At 47.0% G+C, this 23047-nt stretch overlaps 2 protein-coding genes across 2 annotated transcripts in view; one reads left to right on the top strand and one right to left on the bottom strand.

Moving 5' to 3' along the window:
* Positions 1-1600: 1600 nt before the first annotated feature.
* The window catches only part of LOC139311826 (zinc finger protein 721-like), a 144370-nt gene continuing 122923 nt past the window's right edge, over positions 1601-23047 (bottom strand). Inside the window, exons 9-11 of the mRNA XM_070936348.1 lie at positions 2929-3166; positions 2351-2409; positions 1601-1996 (exon numbers count right to left, since the gene is read on the bottom strand). Coding sequence (XP_070792449.1) covers positions 1698-1996; positions 2351-2409; positions 2929-3166 — 596 coding nt within the window. The 3' untranslated portion in view covers positions 1601-1697. The remainder of the gene's footprint in view (positions 1997-2350; positions 2410-2928; positions 3167-23047) is intronic.
* On the top strand, positions 11937-21624 carry LOC139311866 (zinc finger and SCAN domain-containing protein 31-like). Its single transcript, XM_070936391.1, has 4 exons — positions 11937-12064; positions 15203-16038; positions 18013-18124; positions 19653-21624. The coding sequence occupies exons 2-4, from the start codon at positions 15364-15366 to the stop codon at positions 20516-20518; spliced, it is 1653 nt and encodes a 550-aa protein (XP_070792492.1). The 5' UTR covers positions 11937-12064; positions 15203-15363; the 3' UTR covers positions 20519-21624.

Raw genomic sequence — 23047 nt, 5'->3', positions numbered from 1 at the left:
GGGATAAATTTTATGATTGGTTAGAAAAGAAATATGAAAAAGGATATAGAGATAAAATACATAGAGAAAGATGGGAGAAAACAATTAGAAAAATAAGATACCCAGATGATGTCAAGTAAAAGGAGAAAGGGGAGGGGGGTGTAAAAAGGAAAAAAGTGGGATATCATAAAAATGTACGCAAATGATGTAATAAAATTAAATAAGATATTGAATAAGAAATTGAAATGAGAATAAAGATAATTGGAAAATCGGGGCTGCTCGAATACCACTTTAGATTGAACTGAAAGGGAAAAGGGAAACAACAGGAGAGAGGGGAAGGAATAGAGAGAGAGGAAAGGAGAAGCGAGGAGAGGAGAGGAGAAAGAAGAAAGGAAAAGGAGAGGAAGAAAAGGGAGGGATAGAGGAGCAGAGGAGAAGGTTAGAAGGGGGAAGATGAGAGGAGTGAGGGAAGAGAAGGGGAAGTAGGAAAGAGAAGGAGAGAAAGAACGAAGGAAGTATAAAGAGAAAGAGGAAGGAAGAGAAGGGGAGGAGAAGAAGAAAGGTTGGAGTAAAGGTAAAAGGTAAAAGAGCAGCCCCGAAAAAGTAAACATTAAAAATGAAAGTTAAAGGAAAAGATGAATGAAAAATGATGGAAATGACTGTACATGTAAATGTGTTTATGAGAAATAAATATAAAACTTTTTAAAAAAAGAATAAAGGCTTTTTCTTTCCACCAGCAAATCTCAAAACAAAGTACTTCAAAAAATTTGTAGTAAAGTATATAAACTAGTCATCCCAGAAAAAAAGAAAAGATTATGTAAGATTCAAAGCCAAAAAAAAAGAAAGAAAGAAAAAAGTTCAGAAGCAAGTTCAAAGTCTCTCCTTCACAGCTGTTATCATTTGGCTAAAATGTCAAGGTCAGTCATTTATTAAAGTTTCTTCACAGTAAATATCTTTTTTTTTCTTTCGCCACTAGATGGCATGCAGGTTAACTTTTGACATTACACAGCACTTTCACTTCTATTTAGCTTTGTTGTTTCAAGATTCTTTTACCAATCATCCCCATTCTATGATAATTCCTTCATGGGATTTCCATCTTCAATTCAATTCATTGTCCCAATTCTTATTATCAATTTTAAAAAGGTTCAAAATTCCCCAGTTCTTTTTTTCCCCCCCAATAGTAAAATAGTAAAAAAAGTTTCCAGTTTCGCTTTCCTCGCAGCCAAGTTTTGGATGTGAGAGCTAATACACACCCACTCTCACTCCTCGCTTTCAGCTAGTCTTTTTCACCCTGTGAATTTTTCAGGTGGATTTGAAGAGAAACTTTTGGTAGAAAAATCAGATCACTCTCACCTCCATGTCACATGCTGTCTTTCTTCATCCTCTTTTGTTGTAGCTGCCACAGCTTCCGAGCGACTTCTAGGTCGCTTTCTGTGCTGTCCAAATTGAGGAGTTTCTTCTGGTCCTACCAGGGAGTTTGCAGACTTCCTGTGCTGACCGGTACAAGCTCCTCTTTTTTGTCATCCCTACAAGATAACTTAGGTCCCTGGGGACCCTTGGACAGCGGAGATATCAACGGGTCTTTGAGAACCCTCAAAGAGTCTCTCGTTCCGCCACAACGCTGTCCACACCTCCCCTCTCTCTGGACATTTATATTGCTTCTCTAAGTGGATTCTCTGATGAACCTGAAGCAGTGTTGCTTTGAGAAAACTTTTCCCTCACTTCCCACATTTATAGGGCAACTCTCCTGTGTGCTTCTTCTGATGTCTCCGAAGTCCAGCAGACTCCACAAACCGTTTCTCACATTGTGGGCATTGATAGGGTGTGTCTCCAGTGTGAATTCTCTGATGTCGAATCAGGTGTGACTTGTAGCCGAAAGATCTCCCACATTCTGGGCACTCATAGGGTCTTTCTCCGGTGTGACGTCTCTGATGTTGCATTAGGTTTGACTTGGAGCCAAAAAATCTCCCACATTCTGGGCACTGATAGGGTTTTTCCCCAGTGTGAATTCTCTGATGTTGAATTAGTTGTAACTTTGTGCCAAAACATCTCCCGCATTCTGGGCACTTTCCATTTTTCTGCACACGCTTGTACGGCTTCTCTCCTTTGTGAAGCATCTCATGTTTTCTAAGATAATATTTGCAATGAAAAGTTTTCTCACACTCTGGACATTTATATTTCTTCTCTAAGTGGATTCTCTGATGAACCTGAAGCAGTGTTTCTGTGAGAAAACTTTCCCCACACTCCCCACATTTATAGGGCAACTCTCCTGTGTGCTTCTTCTGATGCCTCCGAAGTCCAGCAGACTCTACAAATCGTTTCTCACATTGTGGGCATTGATAGGGTGTCTCTCCAGTGTGAATTCTCTGATGTCGAATCAGGTGTGACTTGTAGCCAAAACTTCTACCACATTCTGGGCACTGATGGGGTCTTTCTCCTGTGTGAAATCTCTGATGTTGAATTAGTTGTGACTTTGTGGCAAAACAAGTCCTACATTCTGGGCACTTTTCATTGTTCTGCACATGATTGTAAAGCTTCTCTCTTTTGTGAATCTTCTCATGTTTTCTAAGATAAGATTTGCAATGAAAAGTTTTCTCACACTCAGGACATTTATATTGCTTCTCTAAGTGGGTTCTCTGATGCAACATAAGTGAATCTTTCCGGAGATAAGATTTCTCACACACTGAGCATTTGTGGCGTTTCTGACCCGTATGGATTTGGAAGTGATCCCTAAGGGATGATGACTTTGCAAATGCTTTCCCACATTCTAAACATTTGAACCTTTTTTCCCCTCTGTGAACATTCTGATGACTTCTGAGGTTTTGTATTGTACGGAAAAATCTTCCACATTCAATGCACATATAGGGCTTCAACCCTGAATGGATAATCTGATGTTGAGAAAGATTTGACATTTTAAAAAAACCTTTATCACAATCCTTACATTTATACAGTTTTTCTCCCCTGTGCGTCCTTTGGTGGCTCCGAAGGTCAGAAGAAACCACAAAACTTTTCTCACATTCTGAGCATTGATAGGGTCTCTCCCCAGTGTGACGTCTCTGATGTAGAATTAGGTTTGACTTCTGACTAAAACATCTCCCACATTCTGGGCACTGATAGGGTTTTTCCCCAGTGTGAATTCTCTGATGTTGCAACAAGCATGATTTGCTGGAAAAAGTTTTCCCACATTCTAGGCACATTTTGCTTTCCTCCTTTATGTGTGTTTTATTGTGTTTCCAAAGAGATGAGCTCCAAGTGAAACATTTTCCACACACGAAGCATTTATAAGGTCTCTGCCCTGCGTGACTTTTCTCATGTTTTCTAAACAATTGTTTATTACGGAAAGATTTCCCACACTCCAGACATTGATAGGGTTTCCCTCCGGTGTGGATTTGCTGATGTTTAAGCAGCTCTGAGTTTTGAGGAAAGCACAGCCCACATTGCACACACTTGCAGGGCTTCTCTTCAGTTGGGCTGTTCTGAGGCCTAGAAAGACGCCGTCTCTCAGGAAATCTTCCCCAGCGCTTCCAGGATTCCCGAGATCTCTTTCCTTGGTGGATTCGCTGATGGGCTCCAAGGTCTGAGCCTTTAGCAAAACGTTCCCCGCACTCTCCGCATTTGTAAGGCTTCAGTCCAGGGTGGCTCCGGAGATGTTTGGCAAAGCTCCATGTTCCAGGAAAGGATTTCCCACAAAGAAAACACAGGTGGGATCCATTCCCCGTATGCAGCTTCCGGTGGATCAAAAGGAGGGACCGGTGAGCAAAGGATTTCCCGCAGTTGGAGCATCTAGAGAGTTTCCCCTGATTCCTCTTATGGGACTTTTGGCCAAAGCGTTCCCCCCTCTGCATAGTCTCCAGGGGCTGCTCACTTCCAGGGCTTTCCATCCAAGGAAACTCGAACAAGCTGACCTTTGGCCAAAAGGTTGGAAGATGGGCAGGAGGATGGGCTCCAGCACAAGTCCAAAAACTCGGAAGACGAAACCTCTGGTTCCGGTGACTGACCCCGACTGGATTCTGCAAGCAGAACTTCCTCCAAAGGTTTTCCTGGTGGCACCTGCAAGATGAAGATAAAAGAAGTGAAGGAGAGAGGAAGATTTAGTTTCTTCAGGAACACCCCCTATATGAACCCTGGAGGGCCCCCCAAAGCCTCTACTCCCACCCTTCAGAATCAAAGACATGCTGGGATCCTCCCTGTTGAGCTGACCTCCCCTTCCCTTTTCTTAGCAATTTATTTATTTATTTATTTGATTTATATTGCCGCCTATTCGCCCATGGCAACTCAAGGCTGCTTACAGCATATAAAAAAACACATTTAAAAAACAATAATACCCGTAATAGTTCAAATAAATTAATCCAATAAAATCACTCCGACCCTCTCAGTGACAGCCAATCACACGAGCCATTTAATGGGCTCCATTCTGTTCTGGGTTCCCCAGGCCCGCTGGCAGAACAAGGTCTTCAACGCCTTCCGGAAGAGTACTAGAGTGGGGACCTTTCTAATCTTTGGGAGAATAATGTTTCAGAGAGAGGGAGCTACCACGGAGAAGGCCCTTCTTCTGGGTCCCGCCAGGTGTATTTCCCTCAGGGATGGGACCCACAGCATTCCCTGCCTCCCCGCTCTAATGGGTGAGGTAGATTAAGAGATGGCAAGTGACGGTCCCTCAGATAACCTGGTCCCAAGCCATGAAGGGCTTTAACGGTGACAACCAGCACCTTGAATTGCACCTGGGAGCAAATCGGCAGCCAATGCTGCTCCCACAGGAGAGATGATATATGTCGCATGCTGCATTTTGCACCAACTGAAGCTTCCGGATGCTCTTCAAGGGCAGCCCCATGTAGAGCGTGTTGCAATAGTCAAGACGGGAAGTGACTAAGGCATGAGTGACTGTGAGTAGGGATTCACTATTATATATATTATATTATAGGGGGAATCTATGAATTGGTGGTTCTGGGCAGAGGGCAGAGAGCTAGGCCAGCAGAGAATCGAGCAGAGAGCAAGGCCAGTATCCAGAGCGGATCCCCACCCAGACAGAAAGCGTTGGGAGTGGATCCCCAAGCTACCAGGTGGAGAGCGTTGGAGCGGATCCCCAATCTACCAGGCAGAGATTAATAGAACATCGATCCCTAAGCGGATAGCAAACCCAGCCCCTTGGAGCCCCCCCCCCCAGGCGAAAATTCCCCAGGAAAGATTCCCCAGCAAAGATCGGTGGAGCATCAGTGGATCGCTGTTTCCTGTTTCTGCATGTTTCCCTCATCGGATAATAGAACAAATCAGAGCACGCCTGGAGAATAGACCTATTCTGAGCCTGCTTCAGTGTTGGTTAATGGATAATCAATTGATTATCGATAGATTGATTTCAGTACCATTTAATGTCTTGTTAATTGACTACTAGTTGATTAATTACCTAGTAGTTGATTAATTGCCAAATAGATTAATGGTTTATCCTAATTGATTCATTGTCTAATTTAATTAATTCGTTGTCTATCATATTGAATAATTAGTGTTATTGATTAGTATGCCATAGAATATTGATTAGCATGTTATTGATTAGTGTGGCATAGATTTACCATCTAATAAGAAATTAATTAATACATACCAGCAAATATGAATTCTACACTGAATACCAACAAATAAGTAGTACTCCACAAATCTACCACGCCAGGCAAAAACTCCAAACAATCTACTACCAAACACCCACAAAAGAAAGATATCTCTACCAATGAGCACCCTAACGACTCCTGCACTTGCTTTCAATGTTCTGTAACTATCAATAACAACAAGGATATCATTAAATGCCACCTATGTGACAATTACGCCCACCTCTCCTGCTTAAAATTAACCAAACACATAGCAAATCTCCTACAAGCACCAGCTACATGTCCATGTCTCTGTCCATCATGTTTACCTAAGCTGGACAATCTAAGTCTCCTGTCTGATAAAGTCAAAACCATTGAAACATCCATTATCTCCATAGAAGAAAGCTTAGTAGCACATTTTGAAGCAAGTTTATAAGCATGTCTAACATGTCTTGAAAAAAAAAATTCAGCAGAGATAAGTAAATACCTAACAGCTCAAAATTTTATCTCAATCCAACAACCACTACCACAACCACAACCTCAAATAACAACCAACCCAACAAATAATATCTCCTTATGCATCAAAGACACCATTGAAAACGAACAGAAACGTCCAAACGCTATTTTATTTGGCCTGGAAGACACCAACAAACCTGACAATATCACTAAGGTTCGCAACATTATAAGCAACTCCCATACTCCAAACATCTCCCCTGAAGACATCATCAAAATTTCCAGAGATGGCCCTGAGTACAAGTACAATGACAGCTCGGTGGCCCAATGATTTTGTAGAGTCATTTGCAAGAATGAGTCCAAAAAAACCCCTAACCCAATATTTCGTACACCACAAAGAATTACAAGGATTGCAATGATCTAATACATATCGATTTTACAGAAGACAATGTTGAAAAGGCACTACGTAGTCTAAAACCATCCCTAACTATTGGACCTGACGGACTATGTGCCTACTTCTTAAAAAAGCTTTCCACTGCAATAGCAGAAGCTCTTTAATGACCAGCTCTTTGCCCAACCATTGGGCACTAGCCACGGTCATCCCTATCTTCAAAAAGGAAGACCCCAGCCTAGTTGAAAATTACAGACCAATCTCTTTATGCTGCGTCACCTGCAAAGTCATGGAATCAATCATTAACTAATCCATCACCCTCCACGAAGAGACAAACAACTTACTCTCCAACAAACAATTTGGTTTCAGAAAAAAATTATCCTGTAATCTGCAACTACCACATTGCAAAAACATATGGATTACACATCTCGATCAGGGCAAAGCAATAGATGCAATTTACATAGACTTCTGCAAAGCCTTTGATTCAGTGGTACACGACAAGCTACTTCTAAAACTAACATCTTCTGGCATTTCTGGAATCCTGCATAAATGGATAGTTGCTTTCCTGTCAAACAGGCAACAAGTGGTCAAAATAGGAAGCACTCTATCAAATCCTGTACCTGTTAAAAAGTGCTGTTCCCCAAGGCAGCATTTTAGGACCAACACTCTTTATACTTTACATAAATGACCTTTGCGATCATATTAAAAGCAACTGCGTTCGCTTCGCTGATGATGTAAAACTATTCAAAACCACCTACAATGCTGTTACCCTTCAAAAAGACTTTGACTATGTGTCAGATGGCTCAAACAAGTGGCAACTTCAAATCTCATCTAACAAATGCTCTGTCTTACACATTGGCAAAAAGAATCAAAACACCAAATACAAGCTAGATGGACATGACCTTCACTCTGTCAAGGACCTTGGAGTACTCATTTATAAAGATCTAAGTGCCAGAGCCCACAGTAATAACATTGCCAAAAAGGCATTAAGAATTATTAATCTAATCTTGCGTAGCTTCTTCTTTGGTAATATTGAACTACTAACTAGAGCATACAAAACATTTGCTAGACCAATTCTCAAATACAGCTCATCTGTCTGGAACCCACACTGCATATCGGACATTAATACAATTGAGAGAGTCCAGAGATATTTCACGAGAAGAGTCCTCCACTCCTCTGCTCCCAGTATAATACCTTATGCCACCAGGCTGGAAATTTTGGGCTTAGACAATTTAGAATTACGCTGCCTTCGATTAGACCTAAGCATGGTATATAAAACTATCTGCTACAATGTCCTACCTGTCAATGACTACTTCAGCTTCAATCACAACCATACACGAGCACACAATAGATACAAACTTAAGGTAAACCGCTCCAAACTCGATTGCAGAAAATATGACTTCAGCAACAGAGTGGTCAACGCCTGGAATGCACTACCTGACTGTGTGGTTTCTTCCCCAAACCCCCAAAACTTTAACCTTAGACTGTCTACTGTTGACCTCACCCCATTCCTAAGAGGTCTGTAAAGGGCGCACATAAGTGCACCAGTGTGCTGTCCCTGTCCTAATGTTCCCTTTTATTCATATTCATATCATGTATTCAAATCATGTTTGAATATGTTATATGTTATATGTTATCTAATATATGCTTGACAAAAATAAATAGCTTCCATTAAAAATTGACCCTATATATGAACCTAAAAGAGGAAGACTGATGGAAGCCTGTCACTTTTAGAAGAAAACAACAACCGAGAGCAAACCCCCTTCTGTGTATCCTACTCCACTCCAATGAAGCCCCTCTGGAACTGAACAATTGCTGTCATGTTCTCCCCCTAGAAGGGAATATGCAGTCACCCACAAAAGAGCAGTCTTCAATAGTTTCTAAAAAAGAGGCCAAACGCAGCATTTCTGCAACAGGATGAAAACATCCCAGAATTTTCTAGGGAAAGAAAGTGAGTTTCAGTGACAGGCAATTCAATTCTTAGGGGAAGAGAAACTATAGTCTGCAGAGCAGATAGTCAATCTAGGCAGGAATGTTATCTCCCTGAAGCAAAAATTAAAGATGCAACAGAAATAATCAAAGCCATGGAGTACTACCCCTTTCTTCTCCTGCACATGGAGACCAATGACACAACAATGAATCTGAAAAGAGCGGATGTGGTTCCCATTTTTAAGAAAGGAAGGGAAAAAAACCCACAAGAGATCCGGGAAACTACAAACCAATCAGCCCAACATCAATACCTGGGAAGATCCTGGAAAAGATAATAAAAACACAGATCTGCATTCATCTAGAAACAAAGTTATAATTAAAAACCGTTCATGGGTTTGTTAAAAACAGATCATGCCAAACCAATCTTATTTTCTTCCTTGACAAGAATGGTTAGTCTCTGGACAAAAGAAGGATTGGGGGTGGCATGATTGCTATTCCAGGATTTGAGGGGCTGCCACAAAGAAGAGGAGGTCAACCTATTCTCCAAAGCACCAGAAGGCAGGACAAGAAACAATGGAAGGAAACTAATCAAGGCGAGAAGCAACCTGGAATTCAGGAGAAACTTCCTCACAGAGAGGACAGTTAATGAGTGCAGCAACTGGTTTGCAGAAGTTGTGGCTGCTCCAACACTGGAGGCTTTTAGGCAAAGAAAGGAAATGGCAGAGGGTCTCCTGCTTGAGCAGAGGGCTGGACTAGAAGACCTCCAAGGTCCCTTCCTGCCCTATTCTGATGGACAAAACCCACCAACCAGGGGCTGACACTTCACAGCCTCCTTCAGAGCAAAACTGGGAAAATGATGGTTTCTTTTTCAGATTCTACTCAGCTTTGTAGAAACAAAAGTAAACAATTAAAATACTAAGATAAAAGCAAAGAACATCAATTCTTCTCCATTTCGGTGACAGGGAAAGAAAGTGGATCTTTTCTCCCTTGGGAGAAAATGAGCTCAATTCAAGCCATTTAACCCTTTTCCCCCCAATAAAGAAAACCCTCCACCCCCGATTGAAGGGAGGCGGCGGCTATTTCCTGCATGGACCCCATAATCCCCCCTGAGACCCTGGAAAGAGAAGCCCCGCCCTTTGCCCTCCGTGGGGCGGGGCTTCCTCCCCCCCTTTGCCCAGAGGCTCCCCGTCCAGCCCCGCATCCACCCGGGACCCTCCTGGCACCCCTGGCTCAGCGGGCACTCAGCGGGGCGACCTTCCTCCGGGCAGCCCCAGGGAGAGCGGGAGCCCCACCTGCCCGGAGCGGGGCCGAGGAGCAGCCTTGCCGGACAGCCAAGAATTCGCCCAAAACGCCGCAAGTGGGGAAACCACAGAGAGGGAGGAAGAACGACAGGACATTCCTAGAGAGGCCCCGCGGAGGCTTCTCCCCGCCTTTTCCGGCCCCGCTTCCGCCTTGGGAGAGTGGGGGAGACGCTCTATCTCCTTTTTCCTCTCCTCCCCTGTGATCGGCTGCAGTTTCGAAGCGCTGGGCGAGCCGTCTCTTTCCCAGCGGAGTCCTTCTTTTCCTCTCTCTGCCCCCCCCCCTCCGCCGATTGTGAAGAGGGGATCCTCGCTCCCTCCTTGCCCCGAAGTTTTGGGGGACTTGGACGCGGGACCGGGGACAATTTCCCCCTTTTGTGCACTTCTGGGCATCAGGAAATACCGTCCCATAAGCTTTGGTTTCATCGTGGTTTGCTGACTGTGGGGTAACTGGGTTACTTTCCAAGCCACGGGTCAGAAAGCAGACAGAATAACAGAGTTGGAAGGGAGCTTGGAGGCAGGGTGGATTTGATTTAAATCGAGTTGATTTAAATCACAATTTAAATCATGATTTAAATCACTAGTAAAAAGGCTTGATTTAAATCAACTCGATTTAAATCATAATTTTTAAAGACCAACTGTCATCTCTGCTACTCCTTTGACCCACTGTTGACTCACCGATAGTCCCAGTGTTGCAGAATATACAGCCTCATCCTACATAACTAAGCTCCATTTCATGCTGAATAAACTAAATTATTTATGTATCTTAAATAGAAAACTATCTTACGATAGATTTTTACCCCAAAAGTTTTTTATTAAAATAAATTTGATAAAAATCAAAAAATGCGATTTAAATAAAAAAAAATCCGACTTAAGTCAAAAAAATCTGGGTTTTTTAAAAAAATTTTTTTTAAAAATCATTGATTTTTATCCACCCTGCTTGGAGGTCATCTAGCTCAACCCTCTGCCGAAGCAAGAGACCTTAAACCTATCCAGACAAATGACTGCCTGGTCTCTTCTTAAAAGCCTCCACTGATGGAGGAATCACAACTTCTGGTGGCAAACAGTTCCACTGATTAATAGTTCTAAATGTTAGGAAATTTCTCCTTAGTTCTAGGCTGCATCTCTCCTCGATTAGTTTCCAGCCTTTGCTCCTTGTTCAGCCTTCAGGTGCTTTGGAAAATAGGTTGCCCCCACCCCCCACCCCTTTTCTTTGTGACAGCTTCTCAGATATTGGAAGGCTGCTGTCCTGTTTGTTTGTTTGTTTTTATTCCATCAAGCCAGCCTGGCCTAAATCTTTTCCCCTTTAAAATGTAAATTTTAATTTGTTTTTAAAATTATTGGGTGTTTTTTAATTTGTCTTTGTTTTAATTCAGTTTTATTCTGTTTTTTTTTTTTTAATTTGATTTATATGCCGCCCTTCTCCGGAGACTCAGGGCGGCTTACAATGCGTTAAGCAATAGCCTTCATTCTTTTGTATATTTTATACAAAGTCAGCTTATTTCCCCCACAAACTGGGTCCTCATTTCACCTACCTTAGAAAGGATGGAAGGCTGAGTCAACCTTGAGCCTTGGAGAGATTCGAACCAGCAGAAATTGCAGGCAGCTGTGTTAATAACAGGGTTCACTAAACCCCTGTACTATCAAGGCTCATTAAATTTTGTATTTATGTGTTTTATTTTCTGTGGCTGTTCACCACCCTGAGTCCTTCGGGTGTAGGGCGGTATACAAATCCGATAAAAGATTTATTGGTTGGATTTATATGCCGCCCTTCTCCGGAGACTCAGGGCGGTTTACAATGCTTTTATTTATTTATTTATTTATTTTATTTTATTCAATTTGTATACCGCCCTTCTCCTAGTGGACTCAGGGCGGTGCACAGCCAAAACTAAAACACACGCCAATACAAAATTTAAAATTGTTAAAAGAATTACATACTTTGGCCCAAATTTAAAACAATTCGAATTAAAACCCATTGACAGATTAAAAGCTAAAAAAACTAAAAAAGCAATAGCCTTCATACTTTTTGTATAGATCTGCTTAGTAGGGCTTTTGCTCCCTCCCCCCCCCCGCCCCACAAGTGATGTTCCATTTTATACAAAATCAGCTTATTGCCCCCACAATCCCCCTGTGGGAAAACTGCCATCAAAACTCCCGGCAACTCAGCTCCCAGACATTCGCGGGTGGGAGAAAGAGACGAGCTTCCTAGAGAGGCCACTAGAAACTTTTCCCCGCCTTTTCCGGCTCCCTTTTCCTCCCTGGAAGAGTAGAGGTGGGGGGGAGACGCTCTAGCCCCTCCTTCCTCTCCTCCCCCGGGAGCGGCTGCAGTTTCGGGGTCCGGGAAGCGCCGCTCCCCCCCCTCGGAGGTCGCTGGGCGAGCCGCCTCTATTTCCGAGCCGGGCGGAGGCGAAGGCGAGTCTTTTAAGCGGGAGGACCAAGCGGTAGGAAAGTAGCAGAGGGGGCAGGACTCCAGCAACTCTCTTCCCCAGCCGACTTGGCCGGGGATGATGGGTGAGGCTGCACCCCAGAGCTGGGGGGGGGGGGGGGGTCAGCAGGAGGGTGTTTGGCGGCTCTTTCCAAGCTGCCGCTTTCCCAGTGGGGGTGAGTTCCCACGACGGCTCAACCTAACCCGGGTTGGGTCGCCCTCCATCCCGTGTGCACGTCGGAAGGGCCGGTCTGGTGGGCAACGCAACCCTCTCCTTGCTTCTCCATTAGGGAGTTTGGTCTGGGATGTTTTTTTTGGGGGGGGGGGGACTGTTAAGTCTTTTTGGGGTAAGGAAGTGGCGTCTGGATCTGCTGTTGACAAAGGTTTGCAGAAGAGTTGCAAACCCCCGCACCCCCCCCCCCAAATTGAGGTGATCCTCAACTTAAAACAGTTCGTTTAGTGACCGAAGTTAATAGTAGCAGAGTTGGAAGGGACCCTGGAGGTCATCTAGTCCAACCTCCCTGCTCACGCAGGAGACCTGTTACTAGGGATTCGAACGGCGGTGAAATCCAAAATTTTTCCCTACCAGTTCGGTGGGCGTGACAGGGGAAGGATATTGCCAAATCTCCATTCCCACCCCTCCTGGGGGAAGGATATTGCCAAATCTCCATTCCCACCCCTCCTGGGGGAAGGATATTGCCAAATCTCCATTCCCACCCCCCCACTTCAGGGGAAGGATACTGCCAAATCTCCATTCCCACCCCCCCACTTCAGGGGAAGGATACTGCCAAATCTCCATTCCCTCCCCACTCCTGGGGGAAGGATATTGCCAAATCTCCATTCCCACCCCCCACTCCAGGGGAAAGATACTGCAAAATCCCCATTCCCGCCCCACTCCTGGGGGAAGGATATTGCCAAATCTCCATTCCCACCCCCCACTCCAGGGGAAAGATACTGCAAAATCTCCATTCCCTCCCCACTCCTGGGGGAAGGATATTGCCAAATCTCCATTCCCACCCCGCACTCCAGGGGAAGGATACTGCAAAATCTCCATTCCCACCCCACTCCTGGGGGAAGGATATTGCCAAATCTCCATTCCCACCCCACTCTGGGGCCAGCCAGCCAGAGGTGGTATTTGCTGGTTCTCCGAACTACTCAAACTTTCCACTACCGGTTCTCCAGAACCTGTTAGAACCTGCTGGATTTCACCCCTGGAGTCGAACTGCCGAACTGCTGATCGTTCTGATTGACAAGCTGAGCATCTTAGTAGCCACTGAGCCACCTAGTCAGGAAAAAGTGACTTACGACTGCTGTTCACGGTGACGACGATCCCTGCGGCATTCCCCAGGGTCATGTGATCAAAATTCCAATGCTGGGCAACGGATGATGGTTTGCAGTGTCCCCGGGGTCATGTGATCAATGTTGGCTGAGCAAAGTCGGTGGGGGAAACCAGACTCACCGAACAGCTTGGTTTACCAACTTAAGAACGGCCGTGATTCCCTTAACAACGGCGGCAGGAAAAGTCGTGAAATGGGGCCAAGCGCGTTTTAACAAATGCCTCGCTTAACAACAGGCATTTGGGGCTCAATTGTGGTCGTAAGTCGAGGACTACCTGTATTGCTTTTTGAACAGTAGTTAAGGAGGGCAGTTTTAGCACTTCCTCCTTCCATTCCCCTTCCCCCCCACACACACCCAAACCTTGAAAGTTAGTTGAGCATGAGAGAGAAAGGGAGAAAAAGAAGGAAAGAAAGAGAGAGAAAGAAAGAGAAAGAGGTTAGTCCTGAGTTCCCCAGGCAGCTTCCCCAGTTGAAGGACCCAAGAGGCTGCGTCTCCTGAATGCTTCTTACTTCCTAACAGACTTTTTCAACCTTGGGAAATTTAAGATACGTGGACTCTCAAAAATCCCTAGCCATCCTGCTTGCTCACTGTTCCCATATTCTCATCTCTAAGGATACATTCCCCCCGACCCTTGACAGATTAGCTTTTTATATGCGAGGATTTGTTTGCTTTTGGACAGGGGAACCAATCTGCTTGGGCGCTCAGAAATATATAAAATATAGGGACTCCTCCTCGAGCAGGGGGTCAGATTAGAAGACCTCCATGGCAGGGGTAGGTTCTACTTACCTTTACTACCGGTTCTCAATGGGGCCGCGCATGTGTGCTCACTTTGCTTGTGGAGGGGGTCGCGCTCTTCTCTGCATGCGCAGAAGCATTTTGATGATGTCGGGGTCGGTGGGCGGAGACTCCCGCCAGTTTTACTATTGGTTCTATAGAACCAATGCAAACTGGGGGCAACCCACCACTTGTTGTGGCCCGTCAGTGGCCTGTGCGGATTGTAGCTGATTCTGACAGCGAGGAGGCTGGTGTGGTGCTGCGCCAGCAGCCTGTGCAGCTGGCACTCGAGTCAGACAATGAGGAGGCTGGAGAACATGTGGTGGCAGAGGCGGGGATTCAGCCACGGCCTTCAGAACCTCCAGAAGCTCCCATAAATGAAGAGGAAAAAGAGGAGGAGCCTCTTCTCGATGCACGGGCGCGCAGAGCTGCCAAAAGGCAGGAGTGGTTCCTCAGGAGGAGGTCTCCTCGAGAGTAAGGCTTGGGGCTAATTGGCCACTCCCTTAGCCTATTTAAGGTAGGACGACAACTGAAGCAATTTGCAGGGGAACAACTTCGTTTCAATCTTCTTTGCGTCTTGATCTTAGTTCTCTGCAAATTGCTTCTGGGCTTTCTGCCAACCCTAGTAAGATTACGATTATTTATTCTTTGGATTCTTGTAGGCTGTTAAGAAAGTTAATTAACAGCCTTTGTTTGAAAAAGACTGATTTAATTTAATAATCTAAGGTTTGTATGGATTTTGTGCGTGTTGCGTTCTTTGGGACAGAACACCACTGCTCCATGGTCCCTTCCAACTTAAGCCTGAATAGGTGGCTCAAAGCCTGACTAGGTGGCTCAGTGGCTAAGACACTGAGCTTGTCAATCAGAAAGGTCAGTTTGAATCCCTAATACAGGTCTCCTGCGTGAGCAGGGGGTTGGACTAGATAACCTCCAAGGTCCCTTCCAACTGTTATTGTTATCTTAACTCTGATGATGAAATGATTAGCAAGCTAATTGTTGGATTGTCTTTTCCCCATTTCTCCCATCTTCTCTGTTCCCGTAGGAAGAAACGTCAACCTTTTGGAAAAACAGTTACTCCTCTGACCGACCGAGCGAGCCAGTTCGGGAAATAAACGTTTTCTCGGACAATTCCACGGATTGATCGGACGTATTTGCAGGCTTCCCCTTTCTGCATTTAGGAGAAGAGGGAGAAGGGAGAAGGCGATGGCCACACTGAGCGCCTTGAGTGAGGTCCAGGCGAAACGCGTGTGGGAATTTTTTCCCAAGAAACTCGGAGGGGAGATGCTGCAGACGGACGCGGAGTTACCCCAACACTGGCAAGACCTGATCGTAACCGCAGGCTCTCTGCACTCTGGCTGGGGGGGCAGCCAGGGTCCAGAGGAGCCCACCCCCTGGGACGACCCCAAGGGTTTCCTGGCCTCCTTCGAACAAGTGGCTGAGGCCTGTCGGTGGCCCCGGAAAGAGTGGGCAGCCCGGCTTTTGCCTGCCCTCCGCGGAGAAGCCGAACAAGCTTTCAGTAACCTGGAGGCTCGAGACCGGCAGGATTACGGGAAGGTGAAAGCAGCCATCTTGCACCGGGATGCCCTGAGCCGGGAGAAACAACGCCAGCACTTCCGGCGTTTCCGTTACCAGGAGGCCGAGGGGCCACGCGGGGTTTACAACCGGCTCCAGGCGCTGTGCCGTCAGTGGCTGAAGGTGGAGAGACACTCCAAGGAGCAGATCCTGGAGCTGCTGATCCTGGAACAGTTCCTGACCGTCCTGCCTCCCGAGATCCAGTGCTGGGTGCGGGAGAGAGGCCCTGTGTGCTGCGCCCAGGCGGTGGCCCTGGCCGAGGATTTCCTCTGGATGCAAAGAGAGTCTTTGAGATGGGAACAACAGGTAAAGCCCCTTGTTTTTACACTAGATGCTCTACAACAGGGGTGTCAAGCTGAAGGCCTGCGGACTGGATCCAGCCACGGGGTGCTTAAATCTGGCCCGTGGGGTCAGCCTGGAAATATCAAAGGACCGGCCCGCGGTGCCTCTGCCGGCCAAAACAGGCTGTGCGGATGCCTCGTGAGGCCTCTGTGTGGCCCGTTTTTGGCCTCCCTGGCCTCCAGCAGCAATCTGCTGGCCAAAAACGGGTTGCACGGAAGCCCCTTGGGGCCTGTTTTCGGCCGGGAGAGTGCTGCAGGAGGCCATGGAGGCCAAAAATGAGGCACGGAGGGAGCTGCACGTGGGCCCCCCCCCACACCCCATTTTGGCCAGCAGGAGGCGTCCGACCCGTCTCCTTCCCGCTCCCAATCCCACCCCGCCAGCCCACGGCAGAGAAGTACAATCCTGATCCAGCCCTCGAAGAAATCCAGTTTGACACCCTTGGTTGACAACACTGGTTCCTAACCTTTCCGTCTTGGTGGACCAGGGTGGGAGGGAGAGGGGATGGTTCCATGCGAGTGGATGGTGTGCGCTCACACAAATGGAGTTTCACATGCGCGCATGCTCGCCCACTGCATGCGTGGCCCGGTTCCAGTAGGGCTAGGGCTCGGTGGGGTTGTGGACCCCTTCTGTACAGTCACTGGGAAAGTGGAGGAGCAGATGGCAGGATCTCCTTTTCTGCCCAAAGTTTCCCAAGGAAGCATCTGATGGGACTAGGAGAAAACATTTCATCTGTAAAGAGGGAGTCAACCTATTCTCCAAAGCACAGGGCAGGACAAGAAGCAACAGGTGGAAACTAATCAAGGAGAGAAGCAACTTAGAACTGAGGAGAAATTTCTTGACAATTAGAACAATTAATCAGTGGAACAACTTGCCTCCAGAAGTTGTGAATGCTCCAACACTGGAAGTTTTTTAAAAGAGATTGGACAACCACGAAACGGTACAGGGTTTCCTGCCTAAGCAGGGGGTTGGACTAGAAGACCTCCAAGGTCCCTTCCAACTCTGCTATTCTAATTCTAAATTCTGTTTGGCATGTCTCTCTGCCTGTTGAATTTATATTTACCGACAAAAAAATAAAGAGAGATTACTATAAATCTGTTTCAAGCTATTTAGCTCTCATCAGCTAGCCATACCCTTTCGGGGATTCGAACCCGGGCTACTTGCATATTAGGTAGATGTATTAACCTCTAAGGCCACAGGCTCTCCTCGCTTTGTCAGCTATACCAGGGGAGAGATTGGGGCTGAAAGGCGAAAGCGGAAGCAGTATGCCCCGTCCCATATTTGGTAGACCAGGTTGCCTCACCGGAAAAAACACTCCATGTTTCTCCCTTTGTAGGCAGTCCTCAGCTGACTGCTTCAATGACTCCATCCAGCCAGCTCATTCTCTGTCGCCCCATTCTTCTTTTGCCCTCAATCTTTCCCTGCATTAGGCTCTTCTCCAGTGAGTCCTTCCTTCTCATTAGGTGGCCAAAATATTTGAGTTTCATCTTCAGGATCTGGCCTTCTAAAGAGCAGTAAGGGTTGATCTCCTCTAGGACTGACCGGTTTGATCGCCTTGCAGTCCAAGAGATTTACAGGTTAATACATGTTAATTCAGGGGGGTGGAGTTTCTCATGGGGCTAGCCAACTCCATGGTTGTCGGGTCCCCTGTGTCCCTCACGCAAGGCCGCAAAGCTAGGATTTGACCCTTATGCGGAAGGCCAAAACACCGGGGTCTTTTCTCATCTCTGAGAGAAAGGTGTTCCCCAAAGCAGGGGCAGCAGCATAAAAGGCTCTCTTCTTTGATCCTGCCAATCAAAATTCTTTGATTAACGGGGTCTGTCGTGTGTCTTCCTTACCTGAGTATGTGGGACAGGCTGAGGTGATGGGACAAACTGTCATTACCTTCCCTTCCCTGTTCCTAAGTTCTATTTCGTGTTTTGATCCCATCTGCCATTGCAGGGAACCACAGCAGCTGTTCCCTCAGTCAAGGCAGAGCTGGACTCACCTGACAGCGGAGGGATTCTCCCAAGAACATTCCTGGAGGAAGAGGAGAAGGCTGGAAATTCGTGCGGTGAGTAAAAAAACAAAGATTCCTGGGTTTCCATGGAATAAACCAAAGAAAAATTGGTATTTTTTCCCTCCCTGTGCACCAGCCGTTGGCGCCCTCCACATATTGCGGGCTGCAATCCTGCAGACTGATATCTTTTTTTTTTTTAAAAAAAGTTTATTTTTATATTTTATATACATTTTGTAAAAAATACATATATTTCCTGCTTTACAGATTTGTGTCAGGTTTCGATGCTATCTCAAAATAAATGAATTTCCAAACTGCCGATCTTTAAGGAAATTTTCTCTTTATTCGAGCACAGCAATCTGATCCTGACTCTTTCGCGGTCAGTACTGACCTTTGCCCCCCAATCCCTCCCTTTCTGATCCCCAATTCTCATTGCTTCTCGTTGGCTATCTTCCAAGCCACTTTCCTGATTCCTTCTTCGTCAGATCACAGGAATGTCTTCCCCCTCTCCCATCTCCGAGGAGATAGAATCTTCAAAGGGATTTAGCAGGCAAAAGTTCAGGCTTCTCCTCCCTTTATTATATGTCAGTGCTGGGACGTTGACAATTTGTTTCTCCTTAGTTCTAGGTTGCTTTTCTCCTTGAATGGATGGAAACTAGGAGAGAAATAACCTAGAACTCGGGAGAAATTTCCTAACTGTAGAACGATTTGTTTCCAGATGTTATACAGGCTCCATCACTGGAGCTTTTAAAGAAGAAACTGAACAGCCATTTGCCTTAAATGTTATAGGGCCGTGATGGCGAACCTATGGCACGCGTGCCACAGGTGGCACGCGGAGCCATATTAATGGGCACGCCAGCTCAGCTCTGGGGCGCATGCGCGCGCCGGCCAACTGCTTTTCGGGCCTTCTGGGCCCACCAGAAGTAGGGAAACAGGCTGTTTCCTGCCTCTGGAGGCCTGTGGGTAGGTGGGGAAGGCCCGTTTTTCTTTCTTACCTGGCTCCAGAGCCTCTCTGTGTATCTGGGAATGGCGAAAACAGCCTTTCCCACTCCCTTGGAGGCCCTACGGAGGCTGAAAGGGCCCATTTCCCCACTCCCGGTGGGACAGGAAGTGATGTTTTTTCCTGTCCCCAGCCTCCAGAGACTCCTAGAGAGGCTCCTACAGACTCCTAGAGAGGTTCTGGAGGCTGGGGACAGCAAAAAATGTCACTTCCTGTCCCACCGGGAGTTGGGAAATGGGCCCTTTCAGCCTCCGTAGGGCCTCCAAGGGAATGGGAAAGTCTGTTTTCGCCGTTCCCAGATACACCGAAAGGATTTGGAACCAGGTAAGAAAGAAAAACGGGCCTACCAGGCCATCATGTGCCAGGAGCGGAGGGGGGAGGGGGTTGCACACACATGCGCGTGGGCACGTGCGCGCGCGACCCCCCCCCGCCCCCCCCCTCTCCTGGCACGTGATGGCAAAAAGGTATTGGGTTTCCTGCCTGAGAAGGAGGTCAGACTAGAAGACCTCCAAGGTCCCTTCCAACTGTGTTATTCTATGTTTTCCTCCCTTTTGCCCTCTTCAGTCCTCTCTTTTATTTCCGCAGGTGACGTCCGGCAGAACAAGAATGGCAGGGGACTTTTGAAAGTCACCTCGGACAAAGCCGAGCCGCCAAAGCTGGAAGAAATACGCCCGCTGAGGAGGACAAGGAGAAACTACCTCACGGATAAGTGTAAGAAAAACATAACTTCCCAAGTGGCGGGATTCCATAACGCTTCCCTCCCCGAAGAGAAGCCGACCGAAAAGAGAAAATACAAGTGCAACGTTTGCGGGAAATTCTTCAGCTACAAGTCGAGCCTGAAGATCCATCTAAGAATCCACACCGGGGAGAAACCGTACAAGTGCTTGGAGTGCGGGAAGAGCTTCATCCGTAGCGACCTCCTGGCCTCCCATCAAAGGATCCACACGGGGGAGAAGCCCTACAGCTGCTCCTTTTGCGGCAAGAGCTTCTGCGACTTGTCCACGCTGATCAAGCATCGGAGGATCCACACGGGGGAGAAGCCGTACCTCTGCGTGGAGTGCGGCAAGAGCTTCAGCCAGAAGGCGATCCTCAACTCCCACCAGAGGATCCACACGGGCGAGAAACCCCACAAATGCGGCGAGTGCGGGAACAGCTTCAGCCGGAGCACTTACCTGGCTTCCCATCAGAGAGTCCACCTGGCGGAACAGCTGCATCAACATGCAGATTGTAACATCCCGGACAAGCCCAAACTGATTCACTCCCCCATCGTTCCTGTGAAGGAGAAGACCTTTAAATGCCCCGAATACGGTCAGAAGTTGAAGCCGCATTTGCCGTGCTTGGCCCACCAGAAAATGTACGCCTTGGGCAAAAGTATCAGCGTTTTCGAATGTGGAGACAAGATTCAGTTGGAAGCCGTGGCTTGCGAGACTTCGGAGAAGCTGAGTGATTAGCCACTCGGCTGCTCTCCATTGGCGAGGGGATTTTTTTTCCCCTCCCCTGGCGACTGGAGAAATTTCCAAACCAGCTGGCAGTAAAGCAATATGGGGAACTACCACAGTTTGGGGCGGGGAGCGGGAAAAGATTTGAACTATTCGTCCCTTTCTGAGAGTTGTGCACTGAGGAGCTAAAAGGTGCTGCTTTTTGGGGATAGCAATAGCACTTAGACTTATATGTCGCTTCACAGTGCTTTGAAGCCCTCTCCAAGCGGTTTACAGAGTCAGCCTACGGGCCCCCAACAATCTTGTATTGTGGTTAGCTATCGGTTTCTCAGGTTTCAGCCAAGGGCTTCCGCTGCCCAGCCTCCGTTGCACCTTGTTCTCAAGCCGAGAAACCTCTCACACCTGGCTGGCCATTTGATGAGTGTAAATCAGGGGTCTCAAAGTCAATTTCATTGAGGGCTGCATCAGGGTTGTGTTTGACCTCAAGGGGGCGTGGCCATCTTGATTTTACTCGTGCCGAGGGTTAAATAAGCTGGCAGACAACCAATTCTTTCGATAAGAGGATTGGCAGCAACCCAGTAGCTGCTTGCCAAGAACTTTACTCATAAACAAAATACACACAGTTCAAGAATTGTCAAGTCCAGTCCGTAATTAAATCCAAGGCAGATAATGTTGTTTCCAAAGATGCAATGTGACTCGATAGTACTTAGTTTTGTCCGTCACAGAGTCTGAATTGCCACCTCACCCCCTTTTATACCCTGTGGGGTGTGGTCCAGTGACTCAGCTTAATCTCTGGCACGCCTCTTCTTCTGTTGCGCGCGCTTATCTCTGCGACGCTGCAGAGGATCCAGCCAAGACTCATCTCCCTCATTACTGTCCACCTGTGGCTGCATGGACGTGCTTGGCCCCGGCCCTATCTCTTGCCCTTCGGCGGACACCGAAGGCATTGCCAGAGAGGAGAGTCCTGGAGAGGGAGGCCTTGCCAACTCCTCTCCTTCACTCTCGGAGTCCTCTCCTGCCGATGACACAGGCTCAGGTAACGGAGCCACAACAAGGGGCGCCGTTGGTGGCCCGATTGCTCTGCCAGCAAAAACGGACTCCCAAGCTCTGTTTTCGGCCACGACGTCCTCCTGCAACCCTCTGCCAGCAAAAACAGAGCCCTCCAGAGCTCTGTTTTCGCTGGCAGAGGCACTGCAGGCCGGTCCTTCGCTGTTTCCAGGGCAGCCCCACAGGCCGGATCTGGTCTGCGGGCCTTGAGTTCGACACCCCTGGTCTAACTATTGGCCCTGGCAATCATTGGATATAGATAGTCCTCGATTTACAACATTTCTTTTACTGACTGTTCGAAGTTACAACGGCACCGAAAAAAAGTGACTTGGGACAGCTTTTCCCACTTAACGACCGTTGCAGCATTTTCCACATGGTCACATGATTAAAATTCGGACTCTTGACAACTGATTCATATTTATGACAGTTGCAGTGTCACATGATTAAAATTCGGACTCTTGACAACTGATTCATATTTATGACAGTTGCAGTGTCACATGATTAAAATTCGGACTCTTGACAACTGATTCATATTTATGACAGTTGCAGTGTCCCTGTCCTCAGCGTTCCAGAAAAACCCCAACTCCAAGTAAAGACGCGGAAGCAAACATCTTTCCAAAGTTTTCCTTACTAGAATAGGCAAACTGGCACATCTGGAAAAACCCGAATCTGAAAAGCCCCAGTTTTCCTTCAGTAAGTCAAAGCTCCCAAAACCATCCCCTTTTCCACCCAGTCGGTCACATGCTCCAATCAACGTCCGTTCCATCCCGATACAGCCCCCTGACCACTCCTCCTCCAGATGCTGGATCGCCCTGACCTTGACCGACAGGAAAAATGCTATTATATCTACTAACAACCCTTCTCCTTAATCCCCTCTCCTACTTTCCCACACATGAGGAGGTGGCAGCATTGAAGCTTCCGGCCTAATATGGCTTCCAAAGCTGACAGTCCCAGGGTCACCTGATTCCCCTTTTGCGACCTTCTGATAAGCAAAGTCAAAAGGGGAAGCCAGATTCGCTTAACGACCTTGTTACTAACTTAACAGCTGCAGTGATTCACTTAACCACTGTGGCAAGGAAGGGTCATAAAACGGGGCAAAATTCATTTAACAATTCTCTTGCTCGGCAACAGAATTTTTTTTTGTGGGGGGGGGGTCGTAAGCTGTGCTGTCAATCGGTGGAGAAATATTTTCAAAGTATTATCTTTTTATTAAAACAATACAAGCGATCATTGGCTTTTCTGTCGTTTGAAGCAGGGCCTCTGGTGTCCTTTGGACACATGCTTTGGAATATGGGATGGGGAGGGTCACACAACACGGTTGCCACGGCAAGGGGCTGCCTATTCACCAACATCCCTCCCCCCCCAAAACTACAGGTCTTTTAACAAAAGGACATTTAGTGACTATTCAAAGTTATGATTTACCGTAATTTTTGGAGTGTAAGACGCTCTGGAGTATAAGACGCACATTAGTTTTTGGGGAAGAAACCAAGAAAA

This window comes from Pituophis catenifer, unplaced genomic scaffold, assembly GCF_029215685.1.
Source record: "Pituophis catenifer annectens isolate HBS135680 unplaced genomic scaffold, rPitCat1.0.hap2 SCAF_2, whole genome shotgun sequence".
Taxonomy (NCBI): domain Eukaryota; kingdom Metazoa; phylum Chordata; class Lepidosauria; order Squamata; family Colubridae; genus Pituophis; species Pituophis catenifer.
This window is presented reverse-complemented; position numbering and strand designations above follow the sequence as displayed.

Coding starts and splice junctions, on each gene's coding strand:
- LOC139311866 (XM_070936391.1), top strand. CDS start 15,364: ATGGCCACACTGAGCGCCTTGAGTGAGGTCCAGGCGAAACGCGTGTGG. Junction 16,039..18,012: donor CTTTGAGATGGGAACAACAG/GTAAAGCCCCTT, acceptor CTGCCATTGCAG/GGAACCACAGCAGCTGTTCC. Junction 18,125..19,652: donor GAAGGCTGGAAATTCGTGCG/GTGAGTAAAAAA, acceptor TTATTTCCGCAG/GTGACGTCCGGCAGAACAAG.